This window comes from Epinephelus fuscoguttatus, linkage group LG15, assembly GCF_011397635.1.
Source record: "Epinephelus fuscoguttatus linkage group LG15, E.fuscoguttatus.final_Chr_v1".
Classification (NCBI taxonomy): Eukaryota; Metazoa; Chordata; class Actinopteri; order Perciformes; family Serranidae; genus Epinephelus; species Epinephelus fuscoguttatus.
Genome location: NC_064766.1, coordinates 11,245,663 through 11,269,192, shown reverse-complemented (window position 1 = coordinate 11,269,192; position 23,530 = coordinate 11,245,663). Strand labels below are relative to the sequence as shown.

At 40.4% G+C, this 23,530-nt stretch overlaps 1 protein-coding gene across 1 annotated transcript in view; it reads right to left on the bottom strand.

Moving 5' to 3' along the window:
* LOC125902109 (receptor-type tyrosine-protein phosphatase N2-like) overlaps positions 1 to 23,530 on the bottom strand; it is a 294,836-nt gene that overhangs the window by 182,147 nt on the left and 89,159 nt on the right. The window contains exon 11 of the mRNA XM_049598248.1: positions 4,260 to 4,339. Coding sequence (XP_049454205.1) covers positions 4,260 to 4,339 — 80 coding nt within the window. The remainder of the gene's footprint in view (positions 1 to 4,259; positions 4,340 to 23,530) is intronic.

Genomic DNA, 23,530 nt, shown 5'->3' with positions numbered 1-23,530 from the left:
ATTATTACAGAGACCCTCTCCATGTGACAGAACAGGCAGAATTGAGTCATTTTGATTTGGAGGATCTTGAAACAGACACACTGAGGAACTGTGTGCACTTTCTTCAGACAAAAAAAAAAGGTGGACAAAATCACCTGACAAGGACCAAGTTTAAATGCACATTACTATCCCCATTCTGAGCTTTTCTTCAGTCCCGATGTAAACTCCATTCCCAATATGACTTTTTAAAAGAAACACACAGTCACCATTCTGCTGAATTAAAATTCTCATATCTGACCGCCAAGAATGGAAGATGAGAGCAACAGAGCAATTTCTCCTTCCCATTACCTGTGTCACACTCTGACTTTGCATTTATCATCATATTTCTTGTTCCGCAGACAAACCACTATGCAACTAAAGCTAACGTTACACCTCTGAAATGAGGATAGTCTAAAAACCCAATCATAGATGGAAAACGGTAAGTTAAACGCATTCAATATAACGCAACATATTACATGCTTCACAAAGGTAATGTTTGTTGTGATTGTGCTGGATTTTATGGTGAGATGTTCCTGTTATTTCAACCCTATTCGTTGTTGCTCATCTTTCTGTTTTGATCCTGGAGTGCTGTTTTCATTGTTTTTGTCTTTGTCATTTTACCATGATTACAGTTGCACTCAACTTCCTTTTTTCCTTTGGTATGGATGTGTTTCTTCGGTATGGATGAAATAAGCTGGTTAAACCACAGCTAACTGAAGAAAAGCAAAAAACTCATTATAAACTTTTCCACCTCAATCTCGGATAATCACTTACAAATATTTAGCATCATCTATGATTGTAACTGCATCATTTTGAAGGTATCTCTCACCTGTTTGATTCAAATACCGCGTTCAGTGAAACCTTTTACATTTAGATGCAGTGATTTATATTAAATTCCTCAACAAAAGAGATATGTGTATGCAGTCAGCTGTGTTTGAACACAGCTCTAGGTCTGGCCTATAAATGAGATTCGGCTTGGTGTTTTTTGGAGTGTGGACCTGGATCAATTTGAGCAGAAAACAAAGTGCAGGCTGAGTCTGAAATGTCATTCATCACAGCTCCGGCTTCAGTCTGGAAACCAGGTGAAGTCATTTTGGCTACCTGGGGTTGAAAAGTTTAAGGGCCCCTCAATATCTTTTCTCCTTTATTGTGATGTATTTCCTGTTGAAAGGTTTTGAGGTGAGATATTGGATTGAAGATTTCCAGGAATTTAACTGTTTTCTGAAAGGTGAAAAGGATACTTTGCCAATTTTCAACCAGCTTTATATCATGCCAGTGTGGCAGTAAATGAACTATGGTAAACTTCCCAACATCTTACCAGCACCCAAGTCTCCCTACTCATCTCTCAGCTCATATGTGTCATCCGGTGGATTATTACTTGCTCTAGGGCTGCTGCTCGAACTAGATTCTACCTCCACATTTTCGTATGCCGGCCACCGCAGACTCAAAGAGTAATGTAGCACAAAGAGAGACAGAGCTCTCTCTTCGTCAAACACAGAGGGGCAAATTGTGCTCAAATTGTAAAACTAGGCAGTGCTGATTAAATATAAATCAAGACTCTGTTACTGTTAGGGATGTAGTCAACCAAAAAAATCTTGGTCGACTAAAGTCGCACATAATCTTCAACTAATCGATTAGCCATGGGGGAAAAAAATCTGCATGTTATTTTTACTTGTGCGGTGGTGTGTCTGTGTCACTCTGCAGTTACACCTCCAAAACACTAGTCGGCGGTGGAGGACTGTGTTAAGTGCTGTAAAGTTTAGTTCAAATCAAACTTTTTATATAGTTGATTCCAAACACACATTAAACATGGCTTAATAGAGACAATTTCAAACACAAGTATGCAAATTGGCTTCACTATAAATCACAGAACTGACAGACAAACACTTGTCTTTATCTGGACACATTTCCACCACCAATACAACATGCTAACGTTATTAGCACAAGTCTATGGAATTTTACATTGTATAAATTAGCCTAGCATCTAGCAATCTTTTCCTCCTCTCATATGAAACCAGGGACAACGGCAAAATGTAACAAAGGTAACGGCACTCAATGTGGCTCCATTACAAGTCACAACATTCACTGACAAAACAACTCTCTTATACTAAACACGTTTTCCAAGCAAATACAACATCCTAACATTATCAGCACCAGCCTATGGCATTTTACATGGTATACATTAGCCTAGTGACGAGTGGAGATTTCCTCTGCTCATATGAAGCCAGGATAAATCCCGAAGTATAAATCCCTGAAGGATAGATCACACACACACGACTTAAAATGCTATTTTAGTGGAGGCTTTACTGTCTTCACAATCTATTGTTTCTTATCTGTGAAATACAAGTAAATACAAGCTTCATTTCCACTGAGGGAAACGGTGTCAGTACACAGAAACAGACAGGTCAGCGGTGGGCAAGTCCAACTTTCTGTCAACAAAGAGGGTGTTTTGAAAACACCCCCATTTTCACAGGTAACTTACCCTGTCCCCCCACACTGCAGGAAATAATGGATTAATCCTGGTAAGCTATTGATGTAGCACTTTTCTCCTTATGAAAGTAACACAGCGATTATTCAACTAATGAGAATTCAACTAATGAGAATTTGGTCGGATGAGAGCATAGCAACCAAGACTACAGCCCTAGATATATTATAGATGTATTGCCTATTTCTTCAGAAACATATTTGAGGGTACCATTTGGCTGTAAGACGAGAATTTGTAAGCAGTATGGCACCCACTCCCTGTTTCCAAATTCTCGTATTACAGACAAACAGTACCCTAAAATATGTTTCTGAAGACATTTAAGGTGTATCGTAAAAATGGAGGCTGAAAAAACAGAGATCAAGTGATAGAACTGAGCAGTGTTGATCAAATATGAACCAAGATTCTATCACTGCGTTGCCTATTTATCATCAAAAATGTTTTCAAAATAATTTTTGTTACCAGGGGGCTGCCATATTGTTTCCTGAGTCAAAGCACTGAAGTTGCTTATGTCACCAGCTTGAGTGTTTATTGGTCTGGTTCAGCACAGTGCATTCTGGTAGTTGTAGGTTTTCTACCCCTTGAGCAAAAATGAATGCCACAGTCCTTTCCTCTGTTTTCTCTGGTGTGGTAGCACCAACTTCAGAGGTATTTGCATCTTTCTACTGCACAGACAGCCTTTTTTTAGTGAAAAGACAATCTTTCCAGGAGTAAAATACAAAATACAATACATAAAAAGTCCTCAGTTTATGTGGTCTTGAACTCAAGTAGCCTTGTGAAATTAGACTTCTGCCTTTTTCACCACCAATGCTTTTCCATTACCGGAGTTGAATAGTACCTAGTTGTGGTACCTGGTACAATCTCTGTCGAGGTTCCAAGCAAGCTAAGCCAAAACAAGAAGGTGGGGTTAAAACACTGCTGACCACTGACTGGGTGGAAAGAACTGTCACTTGCGCAACATGGTACATCCTGCACAAATGATTTTTGATTAGTGACTACAATGTCTTCTTTCACTCGACCCAGAAATTAGGTAGTACACTTCGCCGTACAAGAGTTTCATGCGGTGTCGCTATGGTAATCAGTTGAGCATCCCTCCTACACTGAGGGGTTACTATCTGGAGTGTAAAACAGAGTAAAGGACCTGGTACCCAAAGTGACCTGATTTAATTCTAGATGAACCATGCAGTGAAAATGAGGCACTAGTTTCTCCTTAGCCCCCTGAACTGAGTATTTTACTGCAGGTACAACTCATACTGACCGGTGATACAAGACTGAAGGCCACATTGTGCATCCTTTTGATAAAACTTATCAGACTTTTCTTATTTGCGAAAGGAATTAATCAACTGACTCATTTCCCAAACACAACTAATTTCTGGTGTCTCTTTTTTTCTTCGCGTGTTTTTAGGCACACATCCAACTCTCCATTGGATTTCCACAACGAAGCCAAACAAACATGGCTGCTTGGAGATTTGTGACACAAAAGAAAATCCTGCTGGCTTCCTTTCAAAATGGGCCAATACCAAATACTTACCCAAACTAAACCAAACTCAACACAAAGCAATAGGAAAAAAAAATCGCCAAAGAGTGCCAGTGCGGCAGAATACACAGTGGGAGGAAACAAAAAACACACATTTTCACTGAGGAGTCATAAGTTTTGAAAAATGTTCATGTGGGGCCTCAGGTGCAGCAGCAAGCCAGTGATAATGGCCTGTCTTTATCTCTGTCAGTATAAAGACAACATTACTCAAGGAGAACCTACCAGCCACGTTGGCCACATCTGCGGTGCTGACGTTCTGAGTGTTCGGGCTCACTTTGAAGGTCACAGCGGGGCCCACCACCCTGTAAAAAAACGCACATACACACAGTTAGATGCTTTACAAAAGACATCCTCACAATCTATTTTCCATGGTGGAGAGGTGTTGTTTTCCAGACGGAGGGAGAAAACGAGCTGTGCTCATTAAAGCTCAGCCATACGTGGCGCTTGAGAGAGAAAAAAAGAGAAAGCTTTAACCTGTGGCGATCCTTTAGGCTGTTGCAATCCCTATCACCACCGTGAGATAACCTCTTGAATCTCAATGTAATACGCCCGGCAGCATTTAAGCATGCTGGGAAATGAAGAGAAGGGGTCGGGGATGAGAGGATTTTGGTCATCAACAAGAGGACACTCTGATACGTGATTCTCAGATGAGCGAAGGCATTTCTATTGGCCTGGTTTATGATACATTTACATTTTGATTCGACGTATGGTGATTGCACATGCATATAGTCGTGATGGATGTAAATTGAGGGTGACAGAAAGTGGGGCAGGGAGAAGAGGCAAGAGGAGAGACAACATGTACAGAAAAGGGACAGAAAGACATCTGTATTGTTTTTCTAGGTGCCCCCCCCCCACCCGCATTCATCCAACATTCATGCCAATAAAGAAGCTTGAATTGAAACACTGAGGGAGCGGCGGATAGAAGCTGGGTGGTCAGAGGCAGAGCGGAGTCTCCCAATGTGATTAACCTTTTGTTTTTCCTGCTGTAATTCAGACTAAAGGCCCAGCAGGAAGATATATTACCGGGTTCCCCTCCAGGAGGTATTGTGCGCTGCTATAGGAAGTGACTGCTACTGTAACAACACTATTATAAAATATGGTGACATCATTAATGGAGCAGGTCCCATCCTAAGGCTGCCGTCAGAGAAAAAATGTCTAAAATGTTTTCAGGGATTCAGAAAAGTGGTTTTCGTTTCAGGTTGATGGATTTAAATTGTTGCACGTTCATTGTTTTGAGTGTGTTTTTGGAGGCTGTGGGGTCTGCCGCTTCAATGTAGGTAAAAACATGAAAAGCAGACTAACTTTCCTGTTTTAAAGACAAAACTTAATTAAAATAAGCACCAAGAGAATTTTGTTGTTTTTTTTAACAAAACTCTACCTTCTATCTTTCGTCAGCAGTGCAAATTCAGCACTCATTATTATTAGTTTTATTGGAATCCTTGTGTTTTTGAGAAACAAGAACGAGAACTAATGAGAAATAAACAAATTAACAACTTAGCTAACAAACATAATGTGAAAGTACACACACTACTAGAATACTGTTGGTGCAAATTTGCAAATTTAGTCTTCTTCTTGTTTTTGAACTGCGCCCTAGATGGTTACACATACACTCTATTCCACTGATTCCCAACCTTGGGGTCCTGCCTCCCACTTGAGGTCCCAAAGCTTCACGAGAGTCCCTTGGCATTTCAGATTTTAAGGGGTGTAAGAAAAAAAAGTGGGCCTGAATGTCAGCCTTTCGTTTATTTTTGTGAAAGAAACAAAATGAAATGGTTATCTTTGAAAGTTTGATTATTATTCAAGATCTAAACTTCTAAAAATCTTACAGGATACCTTAACACAACTTCTATTCACAGAGGCTTCACCCTTTGCCAACAGCCTTGTCCTGCATTAGAAAAATACATAGTTTAAACAGCTAAAGAGCTGAGAGAACAATGGCATCAGAATCAGAGAGAGGAAAACACTTAATTTGTCAAAAAAAGACGCCTATTAAGTGTGTGTGATTGATAAAAATTAAAAGAATACACAATACAGAGAGAGAATTGTATAAAAATGTTCCTAAAATTGGAATCTCTGATGGAATATTCACAGGATTAATCTGCTCAAAATCCATTCAAATCATTTGTTTTACACAAACTTCCTGCTGTTACTGCATCACTATTTGGGTTAGCTGTACAGTATATCAGATGTTCTGTACTGTAAATACTATGCATTGAATATAATGTGAAATACCCATAAAATATGTCACATAGTCAGGGGTCGTCAGTGTACTAAATGATTTTGCAGCCCCCCCCCCCCCCCCCCCCAGCTGGTGTCCTAGACAGCTGCATATGATGCATATGTGGAGATTCGTCACTGTTTCTCACTACTGTTACTTTTTGAATGATGCTCTTTTGCACAAAATGTCCAACTGGCAGTTAAATTTTATCCGAAATAAGTTGAGAAAACACAAACAAGCACTGAAAGGATCGTTTCTCTCCTTGATATTCTAAAATGGTCAACACCATTTTTCTGAGGAGCAAAGGAGGCTTCTATGGAGGCACTCACTCTAATTTCTTCACACGTTTTCTATCTCTCCGTTGGGTAAAAAGCTCCAAAGTGTTGTTTTTCAAACCTTTGGTAACAGCCTTCGTTTGACATGCCCAGCCGTGCTTTTTTTTTTCCTTTTTTATTTTTTAGATGATTGTGGGTTTTTAATTGGGTTTCTTGGGCCCTGAGGTCAGTGTATCAAAGAAAAACACAAACAGCACCAAACTCACATTCACTTTATGCAGAAGTAATGTTACACTACTCTACCGTTTAAGGTGCAATAACAAACTAATTAGACTGGGTCAAATGAATGATTCCCAAGGGGAAACTTGGTGAAGCTAACTGCGTGAAGTCGAAAAGAAATAATAAAACACCTCTCTTTGTCTCGTTTGTTATGGATGCCACAGTGTACTGTCCTGCTCTGTGCTGGACCTGTTATATTCCACATTATATCTTTTTTGGAGTCAAGTTTAAACATAAACTGAGCAGCAAATATGACAAAAAGAGCCTCGGCTGCTCTGTCAGAGGAACTCCGCACAACGCGTCAGCTCATTTTTTTCTGACCATTATTTCTCCTCCGAGGTATGAGGCCGATATATTTGTCACGTCTATGAAGTGATTTATCAGCCGGTGCAGGCGAAGTCTCCGTGTGTGACGAGGAGGGAAAATCACTCATGTTGAGTTGATCACATATCCATCTGTCGGCCCTCTGCCACCCAGGGCAGCTCCCGCACAAAGACACCACATCGACTTTAAACCCTGTAAAATAACCTCGTCACTCACCGGGCCCAAAGAAGCTCACACGAGGTGATTTCTACATCTGCTGGTGCTCATATTTATCACTTGGAAAAATGTTAGACTATATGCCGAAGCAAGTTCAGGAGCCTTCAACATGGTGATCATCCATTTACACATGGTACATAAAAAGTAATAAATGCAAACCTTGAGATTTTTATCACTGGCTGATAAAACCACTTCAAACTCATTAATGTGGTGTTTTTCATTTAACTGCAAAATAATATGATGTGTGTGACATTTAGAGTTTTTTATCTAACAGCAACATTATGCTGACTGATTGCATGGAAACAACAAGAAGATGGCGATGATGATGATGATGATGATGACGTTGGGAACTGAAGCAATGCATCCTACCATCTAAAAAACAGTGACAGCTCTGATGGCATGACTGACAACAGACACAAATCCATCTGTTTAAAAAGATAAAACATATTTTGGTCTTTGGTGGAGAGAATAATAACACCTTTACACAAGGAATGCTTCTTTTTTCATGGGCATTGAAGGACAACCCCAAGATATGTTTTTTCCTACTTTGTCAATGGTTTTAAAGTGCTGGGGAACAAATACCCTGAACCAAAGTGTTTTGACAATCATTACTCATGAATTTCTCAGTGGTGAAATAGTAATTTAGTTCTTTTAATACTATAGTAATACCACAAGGTTGAGAGTACTCAAGCATTCAAAATACTAAAACCCTAACCCTAACTTCCTATGGCTCTTATGTGATACATGCACCTCACTGTAAGAGACATAAAACATTAAAAATCCCCCAAATGTTTTGCATTATTCCAGATTAGATACAGGATGACAGGCTTTTTTACAGATTTAGAAGAATCTCTAATCCTCTAGACAGTGTCTAAAGTCATCATGTCATCGGGCTGAAACAAGGCCGCCCCTCACACTTCCTGAAAAGTCATAACTTTGAGGATACAAGATTTTCCCCAAACAGTCGTATTTTATGAGTTTAACAGATGCTGACAGTAAAAGATCAATCAGAAATAAACTAGTAACTTCAGACATGAGATACTGTAAATGAGTCAATTCTGTTCATAGTTGAGTCCTAAAAGTCTTATTTATTAAAAACAAAAGACAGAATGAGTTGTTTTCACCTCAGATCTACATGTTGCATATGTTTTCTTGGATTAAGTAAAATGTTTTGCTGATACAGGACATTTATTTCAATTGTTTCAATATACTAAACTAACTGTTGATCAAATCAGGCCTTTAGGACACAAAACCAGGGCTAAATGAAGCTCTGATCCAACATCAGCTGATTGTGATGACTGCTCATACAGTATTAAAGTGTCTTTTGTACCAAAATTAAGTTAAATGGCAAATTTTTTTCACATAACCATTTAAGAGTCTACATTAGGACTAAATGATGGATAAAGATGGATACTTTGTGCAGTGTTCACTATCAGTCTACATCCGGTCCATCATCCTCATCATCCTCACATCCAGCCAGTTCAGGCTCACTCTCTCCTCCTAGTGGCGGCTCTTTGATATAACCCCTCAGCTCAGACAGACATTACATCACCTCGACCCTCCTGTTTAAAAAAAAAAAAAAACATCCAGTCTACAGTGACGGTTACGCAACAGCCATCATTATTCGGCGGCCAGCTACAGTCAAAGGCTCTGCCAAGCCACCCACATCAATGCTTCCCTCCCGCCCGCCATGTCGCCCTCAACCACTACCAGGCCACCACGCCAGCTAAAAACATTTCCAAGGCCTTTTCGCTGAAAGCGCTCACCGTCAGTATTATCTAATCAGTATTGAATTGTTCCAAATGAAACGCAAGGATGTGAGTCACTCTCCAGGTTTGTTTTGTGTCCTGGCACAAAGTGTGTAGGCCCACTTTTATGATTCATATGTTTGCCAGTGTGGAATTTTTTTTTTTTTTTTTTGCTGCAGGCTCGCTGAACCGCCGCTGCTCTCTGGCTCCGGCCCCCGAGAGGAAACTGTTAGAAAAAGGGAAGTTTTGTTGTCTTTTTCAGTGGCTGAGGTTGTGCAGGTCGCTGACTACTTTGTTGGGAGACATTTTTGTTGTTGTAATATGCTAATCTGGTGCTTCTGTGTGAGGTGTAAGGTTGAAGTGCCTGCGGTGTTGCTGCCTGGCAAATGGATGAAAGAGACTTTGTTCAGTGGCTGAGGTGCAGGATAAATGTATAGGAGAAGAGGGAGGAACACATACACTGCTATGACTTTATACAGTGCTTCGATTCAGTTACAGGCAACACGTCTTAAACCTTTATGACCAATTCAGACAGTAATACTCATAGTTTTGAATTTATTTGTCCAGTTTTTGAGATATCTACAGTGTGGAAGATATTTGCCTCTACCCAAATACAATGGAGCAGAATGGAATTTCTTTTGTGGTGATCAATAAAGTCATACATTTAAAAAATGAAACAGCAGCATCCAATGGTGTGGTGGTTAGCACTGTCGTTCAATTCCGGGTGTGGAAGCCCTTCTGTGCGGAGTTTGCATGTTCTCCCCGTGTCAGTGTGGGTTCTCTCCGGGCACTCCGTCCAAAGACATGCAGATTGGGGACTAGGTTAATTGGTGACTCTAAATTGTCCGTAGGTGTGAATGTGAGTGTGAATGGTTGTTTGTCTCTATGTGTCAGCCCTGCGATAGTCTGGTGACCTGTCCAGGGTGTACCCTGCCTCTCGCCCAATGTCAGCTGGGACAGGCTCCAGCCCCCCCGTGACCCTCAAGAGGATGAAGCGGTTAGAAGATGAATGAATGAATGAGATGAATATTTCAATACATTAAATCATCACTATCTGCATGGCTGGGAACTAACATGAGGAAATGTGTATTCAAGAATTCTGTCTGCAGGCTGATTGTTCTGAATGTGTAAACTTGTCATCTTAACTGATGCGAGATAAATGTAAGATACCTCTAAAGTCTCGCTTTGTTTTGCTGAGCTCACTGTCAGAGAATAAAGTAAATAAGTAAAACTCTGAGGACAACACAGTTACGTTTTGTGAGTTATTTTAGTTGAGGGAAAGGAACACGGTGTGCAGCTAAGGGAACGGAAAATGCTCCACACTGCTGCTGTCTCTTAACCTCAAGACTATCACATATTCATGACACATCGCCACTGCAGGTTTATATGTCGATGTGCTGTACAACACCGTGAGCAGCCACGATTTTATTTTTATCAGAGCTCTGAAACAACATTAAGAGCATTTACAGCTCAGGCTTAACACTCTTTATACCTTCAGCAGTGATTCAAAGCAGGGTGGCACAATGGGCCTCATGCAGGGAGCTATACACTGACAAATTTCCTCTCTTTTTTTGTTCATATCCATGACTCTTTATTATTTTATTAGCAACCACTGATTTCTGGGATTCATCAATGTTTTCTTATTTTTGCTCTTCTCTTAGGTAAGAAAATTGTATAAGTGTTTGCAAGCACTCCTACAAAGATAAGAAAATGATTCTTACATGGTTTGGAGTTATTATAATGATTGGATTACTGAATTTATAGGCTAAAGAAATACTACTATACTTTGTCTGCACATCCCATTTACTGGGTAAGGGTTAGGGTTTTACTCAAGTACTGTACGTAAGCACAAATTCGAGGTACTTTTACTTTACTTGAGTATTTTAATCTCGTGCCACTTTCTGCTTCTACTCCAATAAACTTCAGATGGAAATATTGCACTTTTTACTCCAATGGTTATTTGACAAATTAAGTTACTAGTTACTTTACAAGTGAAGATTTTTGCTCACGAACCATATGAAAATATTCAAGTGCAGCTTAAACAACAGTTAACTGATTGTAAAATGAATTGAATATTTTTTCATGATTGTTCAAATAACTTCATGCAAAAACATGTCATGGTTGCAGCTTTTTAAGTATAAAGACGTGCTGCTTTTCCCTTTAATTATCATTTTGATTTATTAAGTTAATTTAAGTTTTTCTTCATTGACTACCTTTACTTTTAATACCTAAATACAATTTCCTGATTGCACTTACATGCTTTTACTCAAACGAGCAATAAGCGAAATCACTAGGTTCGCTGTTGTGCACTGCCTGTAGAGCAAAACAAAGTGTGTCATGAGCCACTCCTCCCTCTACCTCTGCTCTCCAACACCCCCAACCCCCCACTTGCCTCATCTGTGCCGGCGAGTACCGCAGCACCTCCACGGACTATCACAACCAGACGGTCCCGGTGTTTCTTCCGCAGGCTCCGCTTCACTCAGCTGCCTGATACACCCGCTGCTTCTTCCCCCATTAACCTGAATAACAAACCAGGGCTCGGTGCTCCAGTTGGATCCAAATGGAGAGCCGCTAGCTGGGAAACTAGCGGAGGCTAACTGGCTGTGTTAGCAGCTGAATGAAGTGGAGCATGAGGAGGAAGTACCAGTTAGCCCCCGCTTTCACTGCAGGCAGATTCACTTGCCACAGGGGTGAGGAAATAAAACCTAAACAGCCAACTTAGTTTAGCAGTAAGCAATGTCTTTCACTCACTCTCGGTCTCTGCTGTGTTTAACTATTTCCCTGCTTTCCTGTTAGCGTTAGCAACACTTGGCTGCCATGCTAACGCTCCAACTGAGCTGGGAGCCGGGCTCACGGTCTCACGGAGAAGAGTTGGAATGTTAGCATGGCAGCCCATTAGTGCTAATGTCCCCACGCTTCTCCGCCAGGCTCAGCGAGTCGGAGCCAAGAAGCGTGGGGATGTTGGCGTTAGCACTAGTTGGCTGCCATGTTAACGTTCCAGGAGCCTGCTTCTCGGCTCCGGCGAGCTCTAGCGTGGGGACGTTAGCACTAGTCGGCTGCCATGCTAACGTTCCAACTCTTCTCCGTGAGCCCGAGATGAGGAATGTTAGCGTTAGCTCCCAGAGTTAGCACTAGAGCTACTACGGCTACAGGAGTAGCTTGCAGCTATGGAGCGCTTCTACAGCTCTTCTAGTCACTGAGCCTCGCCTCCATTTCAGCAAATATATTACATTTATTACAGGTAACATCATCATTGAAGGAGGCAGGGGAATAGCTAAACACAGCCGCCAGGCTGCCCACCGGACTACATTTTACAATGCTAATTGCAAATGTTAGCTGAGCTGCCAGGCTACTCACCTAACACAACCGTGCAGCCGGACCGGCTTGTAAACAATGGGCTGGAGATCAACACAGAGAGAGGGTGTGTGAGGTCATGCTATACTCCAGATGAAATTACACCTCTAGTTCTTCACATACAATTTTTTAATTCCTTCAATCTAGAAATGATGAATTTCACGTATTGCTCCTTTAAGTAATATATTAAATGCAGGGCTTCTACTAGTTACAGAGTATTTTCGCAGTGTGGTTCTAGTACTTTTTCATTAAGTCAAGGGTATGAATACTTCCTCCACCACTGCTGCAGTATTTACAACGTCACAAATATTCCATTGCTGTGTTTTTGACTTGCCTGTAACACCAGTACTGATGTTCTGGAAGCTCACGTTTACTTTAAGTTTATTTCACAAAAAAATTCAATTTCACTACTGCAGAGCTGCTTCTTCTTACAGCCTGTTTTGGTGCCACTACTCCAATTCTTGGGTATGTGCCAGAGTATTTGCACACAGCACAACACCTGCTGTTATACAGTGTTTACAAGGTGTTACCCATGCTAATAGGTTACTTGTGATGAAGTGGGATTCATCATTCAGCACACCTGGGTAAGGGCAGATTTGGATGGTAGAGAAATATTGGTGCATCTGGGGCTGGCTTCTCTCAAGTTTTCTCGAGATAGAAAATTAAGAGAAAATGTAAGAGAAATTTGAGGGAATGCTGCCCAATGTATACAGGAAACTGCTACACCAAGAGACACTCCTTGGTCTTGCTGCTGCTGATGATAATACAGTAACTTTGATTGTTGCTCTCAGTGTAAGTCAACTCATTCTCTAACACGTAGAGCAAAAAGAACTGCTTTTAAACCAATTATTTCAGTCTATTATTCATAAAATGCAATCTATTAAAAGAAACGACAAAATCTGCAGGTATGAGGACATAATGTCAACTGTTCCTATTGTGTCACTTTCTTTACATTAATGCAGTAACTTGCCGTATTCTGTCTTGTTTTAGGACATCATCCAAATATCATTAATCCGTTTGGTGTAGTCAAGCTTTGCTCACACCCATTTACATTGATTCTATTCTTATTCTAGCAGAGATCCCACAGTGTCAAAAGCTGCCAAACATTTCAGGTTTAGTTTTAGGTAAGTATATATATAAAATGAAGCACTAGACATTCTTAATATTTCACTTTGATGGAGTAGTACAGCCATTAAAATCATGACATCTTGAGTTCAAATATTTCACTCAGTGAGCTTCACTGAAGAGCTTGAACAACTCTACACACTGTTCATACAGATTAAAGACAGAATAGATCTTTTTCTAATGCTCAGTCTATATAATGGGATATATGATGGGAAAACTGGATTTTAAGAGAGAAACCAGCTCTGGAAACCAGTTGTTGGTGGTGTTGAGGAGCAGGGCGGTAAAAGCCAGAGGCAGGCTGGGTAAATCAGGATTGTCAGCAGGCTCAGTGTCAGTCTAAAGCCTTTGTCTCTGGACTTACTTATTCTGGTGGAGGTGAGTGCCGTTGCCACAGCGGTGAGGAGCCAGGCGGCCTTGGAAAATAAGCGTGGCGCCTCTGACAAATTGTCAAGGCGGCTCCCCCTGCTGGGCTTTCACTGTGCTCGCAACAAAAGAGACCCCCGGCTTTCTCCCTCTCTCTCCTCCCTCTCCGTTTCTATCTCTCTCTCTCTGTCGCTCTCTCGCTTTCTCTGCCTCCAATCCATCACTCTCCCCAGTGTGCAGCTCCCTCTTTTCATTCCCAGAATAGGAGAACAAAGACAAAAGGTGCATTAGAACAGGAGAACAGTACAGGCCACCCAGGGACTCAATACAGCAGCTGAGCAGCACGGCAAGATGCCGCGGGAACAACGGGGCCCGGGTGGTGTGGGCAGAGAGAGGGAGGGTGTGTGAAGGTATGCATGTATGTGTGTGTATGTGTGTGTATGTGTGAGAATCGCACGACCCAAAGCCACCCAATCCCCACCTGTCCACACAAACTCACAAATACATGAATGTACACATGAATTCTTTCTCTGTCTCACTTTGAATTCAACTCAAGCTCAATTCAATTTGGAAGTTGTTTTATCGGCACTGTGGAGTGAATTTACAGCATGGAAACCTTAGTACACACACTTTTACACACACGCCCTAATAGCATTAGGGTTCAAGTATAAAATCAACGCATTGCCACAGTTTATATCTGTATAAAACGTTTTAACGGGCCGCTGCAGAGCTACATCAACACAGAGTGACTGTCATTGCAAAATCAGTAACTGTTAATACTATAAAAATACGCTGTACTAACAAGATAACAGAAAAATAATCCATAATGATTCTTCACAGATCACTAGAATCACAAGTTCATAATCCAAATGCCACTCCATATGCTACCACAGAGCCCCACATACACTGTGTGTTGATGTTCACACTGAGTTATTTTGTCCATGAGTGTAAAATTAAAAAAACTACTTTACAATTCAATGTTAACATGTCATGAGACAAGGCATGTGTTCACAGAAGTCAATCTAACGTAAATTTGGAAGTTTTATGAATAGCAAAAAAGGCATATTCATATGATTACATATATAATTGTTATTGTTTTGTTTTGTTTTGTTTTGTTAACTGTATCACCAACATCCCCAAATTCTGTTTATTTAAGCTGTTCTGTTGAGAGCTGAAATTTCGAAAACAACCACAATGGTTGCAGCTGATGTGGAACTTTTTGTCGTAGCACTTTTTTAAAATTGTGATTGCAAAAACGGCAACAGTCCTTCACAGACATATTGATGCTACACCATCACAGCTCTCGGGGCTAAATCATATTCCATTGCTCTGATTGGTTATAGGTAGATCCGATTGTGTCCAGAGGGATTTTGGTGGATGGTTGCTGAAAACACCTTTTGGAAATAGAAAACGGACTCAAGTATGCAAATTGGTCTGTTTACAGTGTCCCATTGTAAACAGAATTAAAGTACAGTGGATCTTCAACTGTTGGGTTTCCAAAGGAGAGATGTGGCAGATAAAGAATAAAAACTAAAGGCATACAGACTACAATTGGTTTAGAACTTGTCTGCTACGACAACTTTATTTTGGTTTTGCTTTTCAGATTCTTGCAATAACTGATACAGAAATATTACCCAGCAGACATGCCATACTTTTCTACTGCCAGTCTCAACACACATGGCTGTAGTCATTTGAGAGAAAAAGTGCATTGCTTTGATAAACGAGTGCATAACAACGGTAACAGTGTCAGCCATGGAGGAAAGTAATTGGAAAGTGGTGGATCATTAAAAAAAAACTGTTCTGTAGCTCGTTTTATAGTGAACCAAAACATCTGGAGGGGAAAGAGAAAGAGACGAGTCGTGATGTTCTGTTTCATGCGTTTGATTGGCTCCCTGGCAATTTGGAAGTGCTGTGAAGACTAACTTTGCATGTTGGGGTGGTGTGTGTGTGTGTGTGTGTGTGTGTGTGTGTGTGTGTGTGTGAGGTGTTCAACTTTACATTAAGGCTTCCTGTTTGGAATTCTCCAAAATTGTCGAAATGTGGTGCTTTGGCAGTGACTTGCGGCATCCGAAACCAATGGAAAAAGGCGTCCTTTTATGTCAGCATGATACGCAGCTGGTTGCCATTATAGTTTAAGTGTAATGATGTATGGGTCCAACAAACACCAACCTTCACCCGAGAGAGCAGTGCTCGCATCCCGTAAGCTTCTAAAGCCAAACCCTGTTCATTTTCCTGAACCTAACCACGCGTTCTTGTTGCCTAAACCCAACCATGTGTGTTGTTGCAGGAAAAAAAACGTTGCAGTGTTGTACCAATGTACATTTCTTGTGAAAATGGAAGTGCATCTTGAAAGAAGACAATGAACTTGACACGGTGTGTCGCAGAATGTCAACAACCAATGCACCCAGGGTACTTTGCACTTTGTATGTGGACGTGGAAAGTCCATTACCAAGCCCGTCAATATGTGATGAGGTCAGAGTGAGAATGTGTTGGAATTTCCAGTTTATTGCAAGTTTTACATTTTGGCCATTATAACTATCAGTAATAAACCAACTCTCAGTGCATGGCAACATCACTAAAATAATTTGGCCGGAGCAAGAGAGCATGAAATTATGACAAATTCAAAGTTAGTCAAACTTATTTGGAAGAGGAAATGAAGGCAGATGATAAAAATTTCCCCAAACTGTCTAAAAATACATAAACATAAAGACCTGGTTTAACTTTGACCAGTTGTACTATTGTTGTCAGTAAATGTAATGTAATGGAGGTGAAAGTTTCAAATATTGTGAATGGAAGAAAAGAAACACTTTAAGATAATGCTAATTCTGCCGATGAAGGCCATGTCATATCGTCGAATGCTGAAAAAGGCAGTAATTGGACCTTGAGTTGAGACTGATGAAGGAATACTTCATGCACAAAAACCTAGTTGTGCCATGTTACAGTTACATTTTAGCAAATATATTGATGTATTGATTGATTGGGGACCACGTTTAACAATAGTAAAACTATATCAAAACATCAATTTTGAGCATAGGTCTCATTTATCCAGTCGAAATTCTCAGTACTTCCCAAACACATACATTTTTATTAAAACCTTAGTAGAGTCTGGCTTTAAAGAGTTTATAGATAAGCCTCACTTTCATTTCAGTTTTAAATAGTAAGGCTTTTCTCAAATTTCACGTGTTTTGGAAAGTACTGAGCATACAACTGATTAAATGAAACTTGGATTGTACTGCAAGAGTTGGGAGAGAACGGATTTTCTGATATAGTTTTGCTGTTGTTAAACATGGTCCCCAACAAAAAATTAATCATTCTTTCAGTATAGTATCTTTAGAACCAAAAGCAAGGCGGAATTTATACTTCTGCGTCGAATCAACGCAGTACCACCGTAGTCTCTACCATGCGTTGCCGCAACGCAGACCTCCTGTCTGTTTTTGTAATAAAAGTGAATAAAAAAGTGAAGACAATAAAAAGTGAAGACAATGAAGCCTCCAGAAAAATAGCATTTTAGGTCTTGTGTGTGATTTATCCATCGGGATTTATACTGCGGGATTTATCCTGGCTTCATACGAGCTGAGGAAATTACTGCTCGTCCCTACACTAATTTATTCAATGTATATTGTTTTAGGCTTGTGCTAAAAACGTTAGCATGTTGTATTTTTTGGAAAACATGGTTAGTATAAGACACGTTTTGTCAGTGAACCTTGTTAGTTGTAATGGAGCCAAATTTTGTAGCATTACCTTAAATGTTGCTGTTTTGCTAGGCTTCATATGAGTAGCGAGACGTCCACTAGCCGCTACGCTAATTAGTATGTAAAATAGCTTAAGCTTGTGCTAAAAACATTAGCATGTTGTATTTGTGAGTAAAATGTCTCCAGCCAAAGACAAATGCTTTGTCTGTAAATGCTAGTGAGGCAGACTTGTGTACTTGTGTGCTTTGGGTGTGTTTTGAATTAACTTAACTTTACAGCACCTTATTGAAACCTCCGTCGCCGACTAGTGGTTTGGAGGTGTAACTGTAGAGCGTCACACACACAACACCGCACCCTATAAATGCTCACAACAGTGTAGGCCAGGGGTCCGTTTCACAAAGCAGGCTTAGTGAAAACTCTGGGTCTGTTAACCCTGAAATGAGGGAAACTCTGGGTTTTCCGTTTCAGAAAGGGAGGTAACTGAAGCTCGGTGTCAGTTACTATGGCAACTGACTCTGTGAACCTAACCTGATTGGGAGCAGGTTTTCTTCAATGAACCTCGAGTTTCTAGCTGTCTCCTCCCTCTTTTGCCACAACCCAGTGTGATTCATTCATTCATTCGTTTAGTGTCGCGCGGGTTTCAGCGAGTTAGATCATCTGTCCTCAAGGTAAAGCCGGATCCTAAAGTGTGTTCTAGTTCTAAATCTACTTTTTTCGACCATGGCATGTCCGTTCTGGAGGATCCTGTGGACGAAGAGGCAGTGTTACTGAGGAGGGAGTTACACATTCGTCAGGAGATTATTCACAGGCCCAGAACTGACGTATTATCGTTTCCAGAACATTTTCTTTTTTAACGGTACAGTTTCACATCACATTCCATCATTTATATATTAGTTTTCTGTATAATATCGGAGATGCAGAATATATCAGTAAGGCCACTGTCTGCAGAGCCGTGAGAAAAGTGTCCCTAGCTCTGAAACGTCTATTAAACTCTTTTGTTGTGTTCCCTGGACATAAACCTGTGAGGGTCATCAAGGAGGAGTTCCACAGGATTGCAAGTGAATGATGTAGAAATCAGCTAAAATTTATGATTATAAATCATACTCAGTTAATGACATGGTGCTGCAACCTCAAACTGGGATTAGTCATTTTAATTTCTTTTAGGATTTCCCAGTGTGATAGGGTGCATTGATGGAACAACACATTCCCATCATTGCTCCTTCACAAAATGAAGGAGACTATGTGAATAGGAAGTCCATTCACAGCTTTAAATGTGCAGGTAGATTGACTGTCTCAAAATGTCAGACTACATCACACTGCAAAAACTCAAAATCATACCAAGAATATGTGTCTTATTTCTACTCAAAATGTCTCATTTCTAGTCAAAACAAATCACACCTAAAAGTAACTTGTTTTTTAGACCATTTTCACTTGAAAAATAATTAGGTGGGATTGCATCTAAGTGAACTAAATTTTAGCTTTAACACCATTCCACCTGTTTGCATCTGTAGCCTAACATTAGTTTGACTGCATAAATGTATAAAATAAATTTAAACTTAGGCTACGCATTGACTCAAGCAGTAATGTTCTCCCACGCCGACTCCCGTTCCTTCACTGCTGCAGCCGTGTTACTCTTCTTCCTGAAAACAGCTTCAAATTCGCTGTATGAGCGCATTAAAATATCCAAATCCAGAGGAGTAAAAAAATGCAGACCTTTTCTTGTAGCTTGTTGCCATGGTGAATTGTGGTATCGGGGCTCCATTGATGACGGCTTTTTAAAGTCATGGTGTACGCGCTTAACTCAGAGTGAACAAACTCTGTGTTGATTGAACCAATTGAAATCACCTGTTCTGAAACCCGTAACCCAGAGTTTCCCATCTCAGAGTTACTCAACTCAGAGCTCAGGGTTAGGCTCAGAGTTTGTTGAACCTCCGTTCTGAAACGGACCCCAAGTGCGTAGGCTACCGTGTAGGGTCTGCCACTCAAGTATAAATCCCTCCTACCCCTTCACATATGGTACCGAGACAATAGATTTGTTTAGCTTTTCCACCGCAACCGCTACTCTTAAATGTTAGCGGGGTTGTTGTCACTCACTGCTCTGTCCAGCTTTTGCTGTATTTCCTCTTCACCGGTGACACAGAAGGGTGTGCACCTTGTTTACCATGTTCACGGTACGGGTTGCGCACCAAAATTTTCAAAACAAAATAGAACAGGCTATAGTGAGACAGAGTCAGAGGGACATTCAAAAAAATAGCAGGTTTGCGCATTTAGTCCTTCTCAGATAAGAGCAGGGGTTTAGTACTGCTGGAGCACACCAAAACAACACTCTAATTTTTTTTTTTTTTTTCCTCCAAGTGGGGATAAGAATATATGCAGCTCACATACTGAAGCCGAAATTAAGTATACTTTTTAAACACTTAAAAATCCACTCATGAGTTAAAGTGTATGTCATCCAATAGAGCCAATAATAGCAATGGAATGGTCAAAGTTGTGACATTGAAATTTAAGGTGTGTTATTGGATTCACATCATCATGCACTGAGCACCATTAGAAGTAAACATTAAGGGACTGCAGAAATAGGGAAGGTAAGGAAGAGTTCCATTAGTAGCATCCACAACATTTCACAATGGAAATGGAAAAAATGTGTACCAAACTGAAATGAGCTGAACTGAACCGGACTGCTTAGTGGCATCGGGGCTTATGTTGCCATTTTCTGTGGAAGCATGCGAGAAAACAAAGTTTTCTTCACAATTTCAAGGTATAATTTTCATATGGTCATTCTGTGGGTGAAGTATGTTGTTGGATATGACCTTTGACAGATCCTTTTTAACTTTTACATTTACATGTAATCTCAGAAAATAATGCTATGAGGTGCAGTGTTATCATGACTGATAGAGATGACGGTCAACCAAATAAGACCCAAATTGAAAGAAGTTTCTTTGCATCTTTTTAGCTGTGACCATAAAGGCCTGTAAAGTAACACACACACACTTTTATTTACACACACTATACAGTATACCGTCTGTACACTGACTATAATCCCCAGCAGTTGGTCCAACTGCAAACCACTGCAGCAGCGCTTGTTTTTCTGTTGCAGCTCACCGCATTGAAAATGTTCACAACCCACTGCAAAGTCACCTGTGGGGGGAAATATAGTAACAAGTCTAAAAAAGGAGAGAGAGGACAGAAATACATTGAGACAGACCAGGAAAGAAGTAGATCGAGAAGCAGAGAAGAAGAAGACAGAGGCAAAGACAGAGAATGAGTGAGAAAGAGAAAGACACATGGAGAAAGAGAGAAAGAGGGTTCAGGCAGAGTTCAGTCTCATTAATAAATGATTGCAGTCAGCGGCGGCTCGACTCCAACATGTCAATAACGCGGAGGAGCAGCTCTCATTGCTTTCTTTCCCCCCCAGAGCAGGAAAATGTGTTGACAGAATGAAAATAAGGCGACGTCCTTGTATTTCTACTCTGCGAGGGCACTGTTTTTCCTTTCCCTTTTTCACTTCTGATTTTAACGCCTTGTGCCACTGGAAAATCTCTCTCGTTTTGATCCCACCAGTTTGCCCTCTCTGATCTGACATGCTGGGGAGGTAACAGCAGAGGAGCCGATGCTGCTCATCTTCCATGGGGAATATCTGAAGAGTTTCAGTACGAGATGCTTGCCCTTTGAGAAAATTGCCGCCCACTTGAGCCTACAGGTACGAGACGGTTGATGTCGGGAACGTAAAGTGCACTATAAACACGATGAGTCATCTACAGTCCTCTGCTCCTCCGAATTTCTAGTCTGAGGATGGAATCATATGTGATTTTGGAAGTTACAGTGATGAATTTGAAGTTTTCTTACAGATGTTATTTTTTTTTCATTTAATTCAACTGCTTGGCTGTGTGATAGCTGGCAGGACTTCATGTCCGGAGGCGCCGCTCTATTACAGGGCAAAGAGAGTTTTAGAAGGGCATTATGAGCATTAAAATGTGTGTATTTTTAGCTCCCTGAACACATCGCTGAAGCTGAAACCTGGCAGTCCACTCAGAGCAGGACTCACCACAGTTCTAGGGACCAAAACAGTAACCTGCACAGCTTACACAGTTTATTTTGAAGTTTAAATTTTGTTTGATGTTGGAGGTAGTCATGCAGATCTCTCTGTGCTTCAGAGAAGATATATGTTGACATGACTGCAGACCTTTGCAGAAAAAAGTGTTTCGGATGACTAAAGGTTGCAGAGGTGAAAGTGAGCTCAGACGTATGGCAACATGAGATATTTAGGTAGAATATACACAAGAGCTTAAACAGTAAAAGTATCTGTTGCATGAAAACTTAAGTACAGGCAGGCAATTTGGAATTTAAGCGTGGACACCAGAATTCCTAAAGTCACTGGACGATATAAAAGGCTGAAAAGAAGCCATAGGATCTACAACCTTTGTAACAACATCGGTTTGGAAGATAAGTGGCATATGTTGTTTGAATGTCAGAATATAATCTTAAGAAATTATAGCAAAAGTTATTATTTAAACCATCAATCTATGTTTAAATTAATTTTGTTATTACAGTCACATAAGCTAAAAGTTAATGGTAAACTAGGTGCCTTTTTTAAGGATTTCCTTTCCTTATTTAAGTGACATTTGTTTACTTTGGCCATTATATGTTGCATCATGTTGTCATTATTGTATCTTATGTTTGTGCTTCATACCATTTGATCATGGTCCTGTGTCACATAAAATAAATAAAAATAATTTAAATTAAATGAATGCGTCCAAAGGAATAACGACATCCTTAGAAATTTGAACGAGCAATCTCTGAACAACTGGGGCCAGAAAATAAAGGTAATCAATGAAAAGTCCACCCTAAGATAGCAAGACAACTTAGTGCGTTTGTAAGTTTGCTGATAACTTGCATCTTTAACAGCCAAAAAATAAATGGCTTTATACCACCAATAATCATAATAACGGTCAAATTTAAAGCAACGCTAAGAGATCTATTGAGTTGTAAGGTGACAAAGAGGAACACTCTTGCACTATGTTTTGGTTTGGTCTCCACCAGCTCTTAAGGGAAATATCTGTGTCTTTAGCTGTTAGTAACTTTACTATGTTCATCAGCTTTTCTCTAATTGTGGAGCTTAACCTAGCTGACACTGGGGAAGAGGTGGGGTACACCCTGGACAGGTCACTAGAATATTGCAAGGCTGACATAGAGCCAGCAAACAATCTACACCTATGGGCAATTTAGAGTCACCAATTAACCTAATCTGCATGTCTTTGGATTGTGGGAGGAAGCCGGAGAACCCAGAGGAAAAACCACATTGACATGGGGAGATCACGCAGACTCCACACAGAAGGGCTTCCCACCTTGGGGTACAAACCACTCACCGGGTGACAATGCTAACCACTGTACCACTGTGCCTCCAAAAGCTAAATAACTATGAGTAACATCACTAGCTAATAAAAAGTGCTATGTGACATTTAACTGTATATGAGAAACTGAATTTAAATAAATTATCTTAGCTGTTATGTGATCATAATTTGAGTTAAACATAGATATCAGACAGATAAATTGTATCTATGTTTTAAATCTGATATATGCAAATGTTTTAAAAGGGCGAAGGGTCCACAGCTTAGATCTTTTGTGGATGATTTTGTGAATATCTGCCATTCATGTGAATCCGCCATTGCAAAACCTGGAAAACACTCCAGCCAGCAGCTTGACACTGCCGGGTTTATGCTTGTGAAAACACATGAATGGTGTGAAATGTGTCACTTCCAGTGTGCTGGCTCTGTTTGAGCAGACTTTATTTATTGGCATTTTAAACCGGAACAGGTGCAAACAGATCAACATTCTCAATAGCAATAGATTATTCAGAGTGGCGGCAAACACGGTAAATGTGCAGGTTTGTATATTTTAA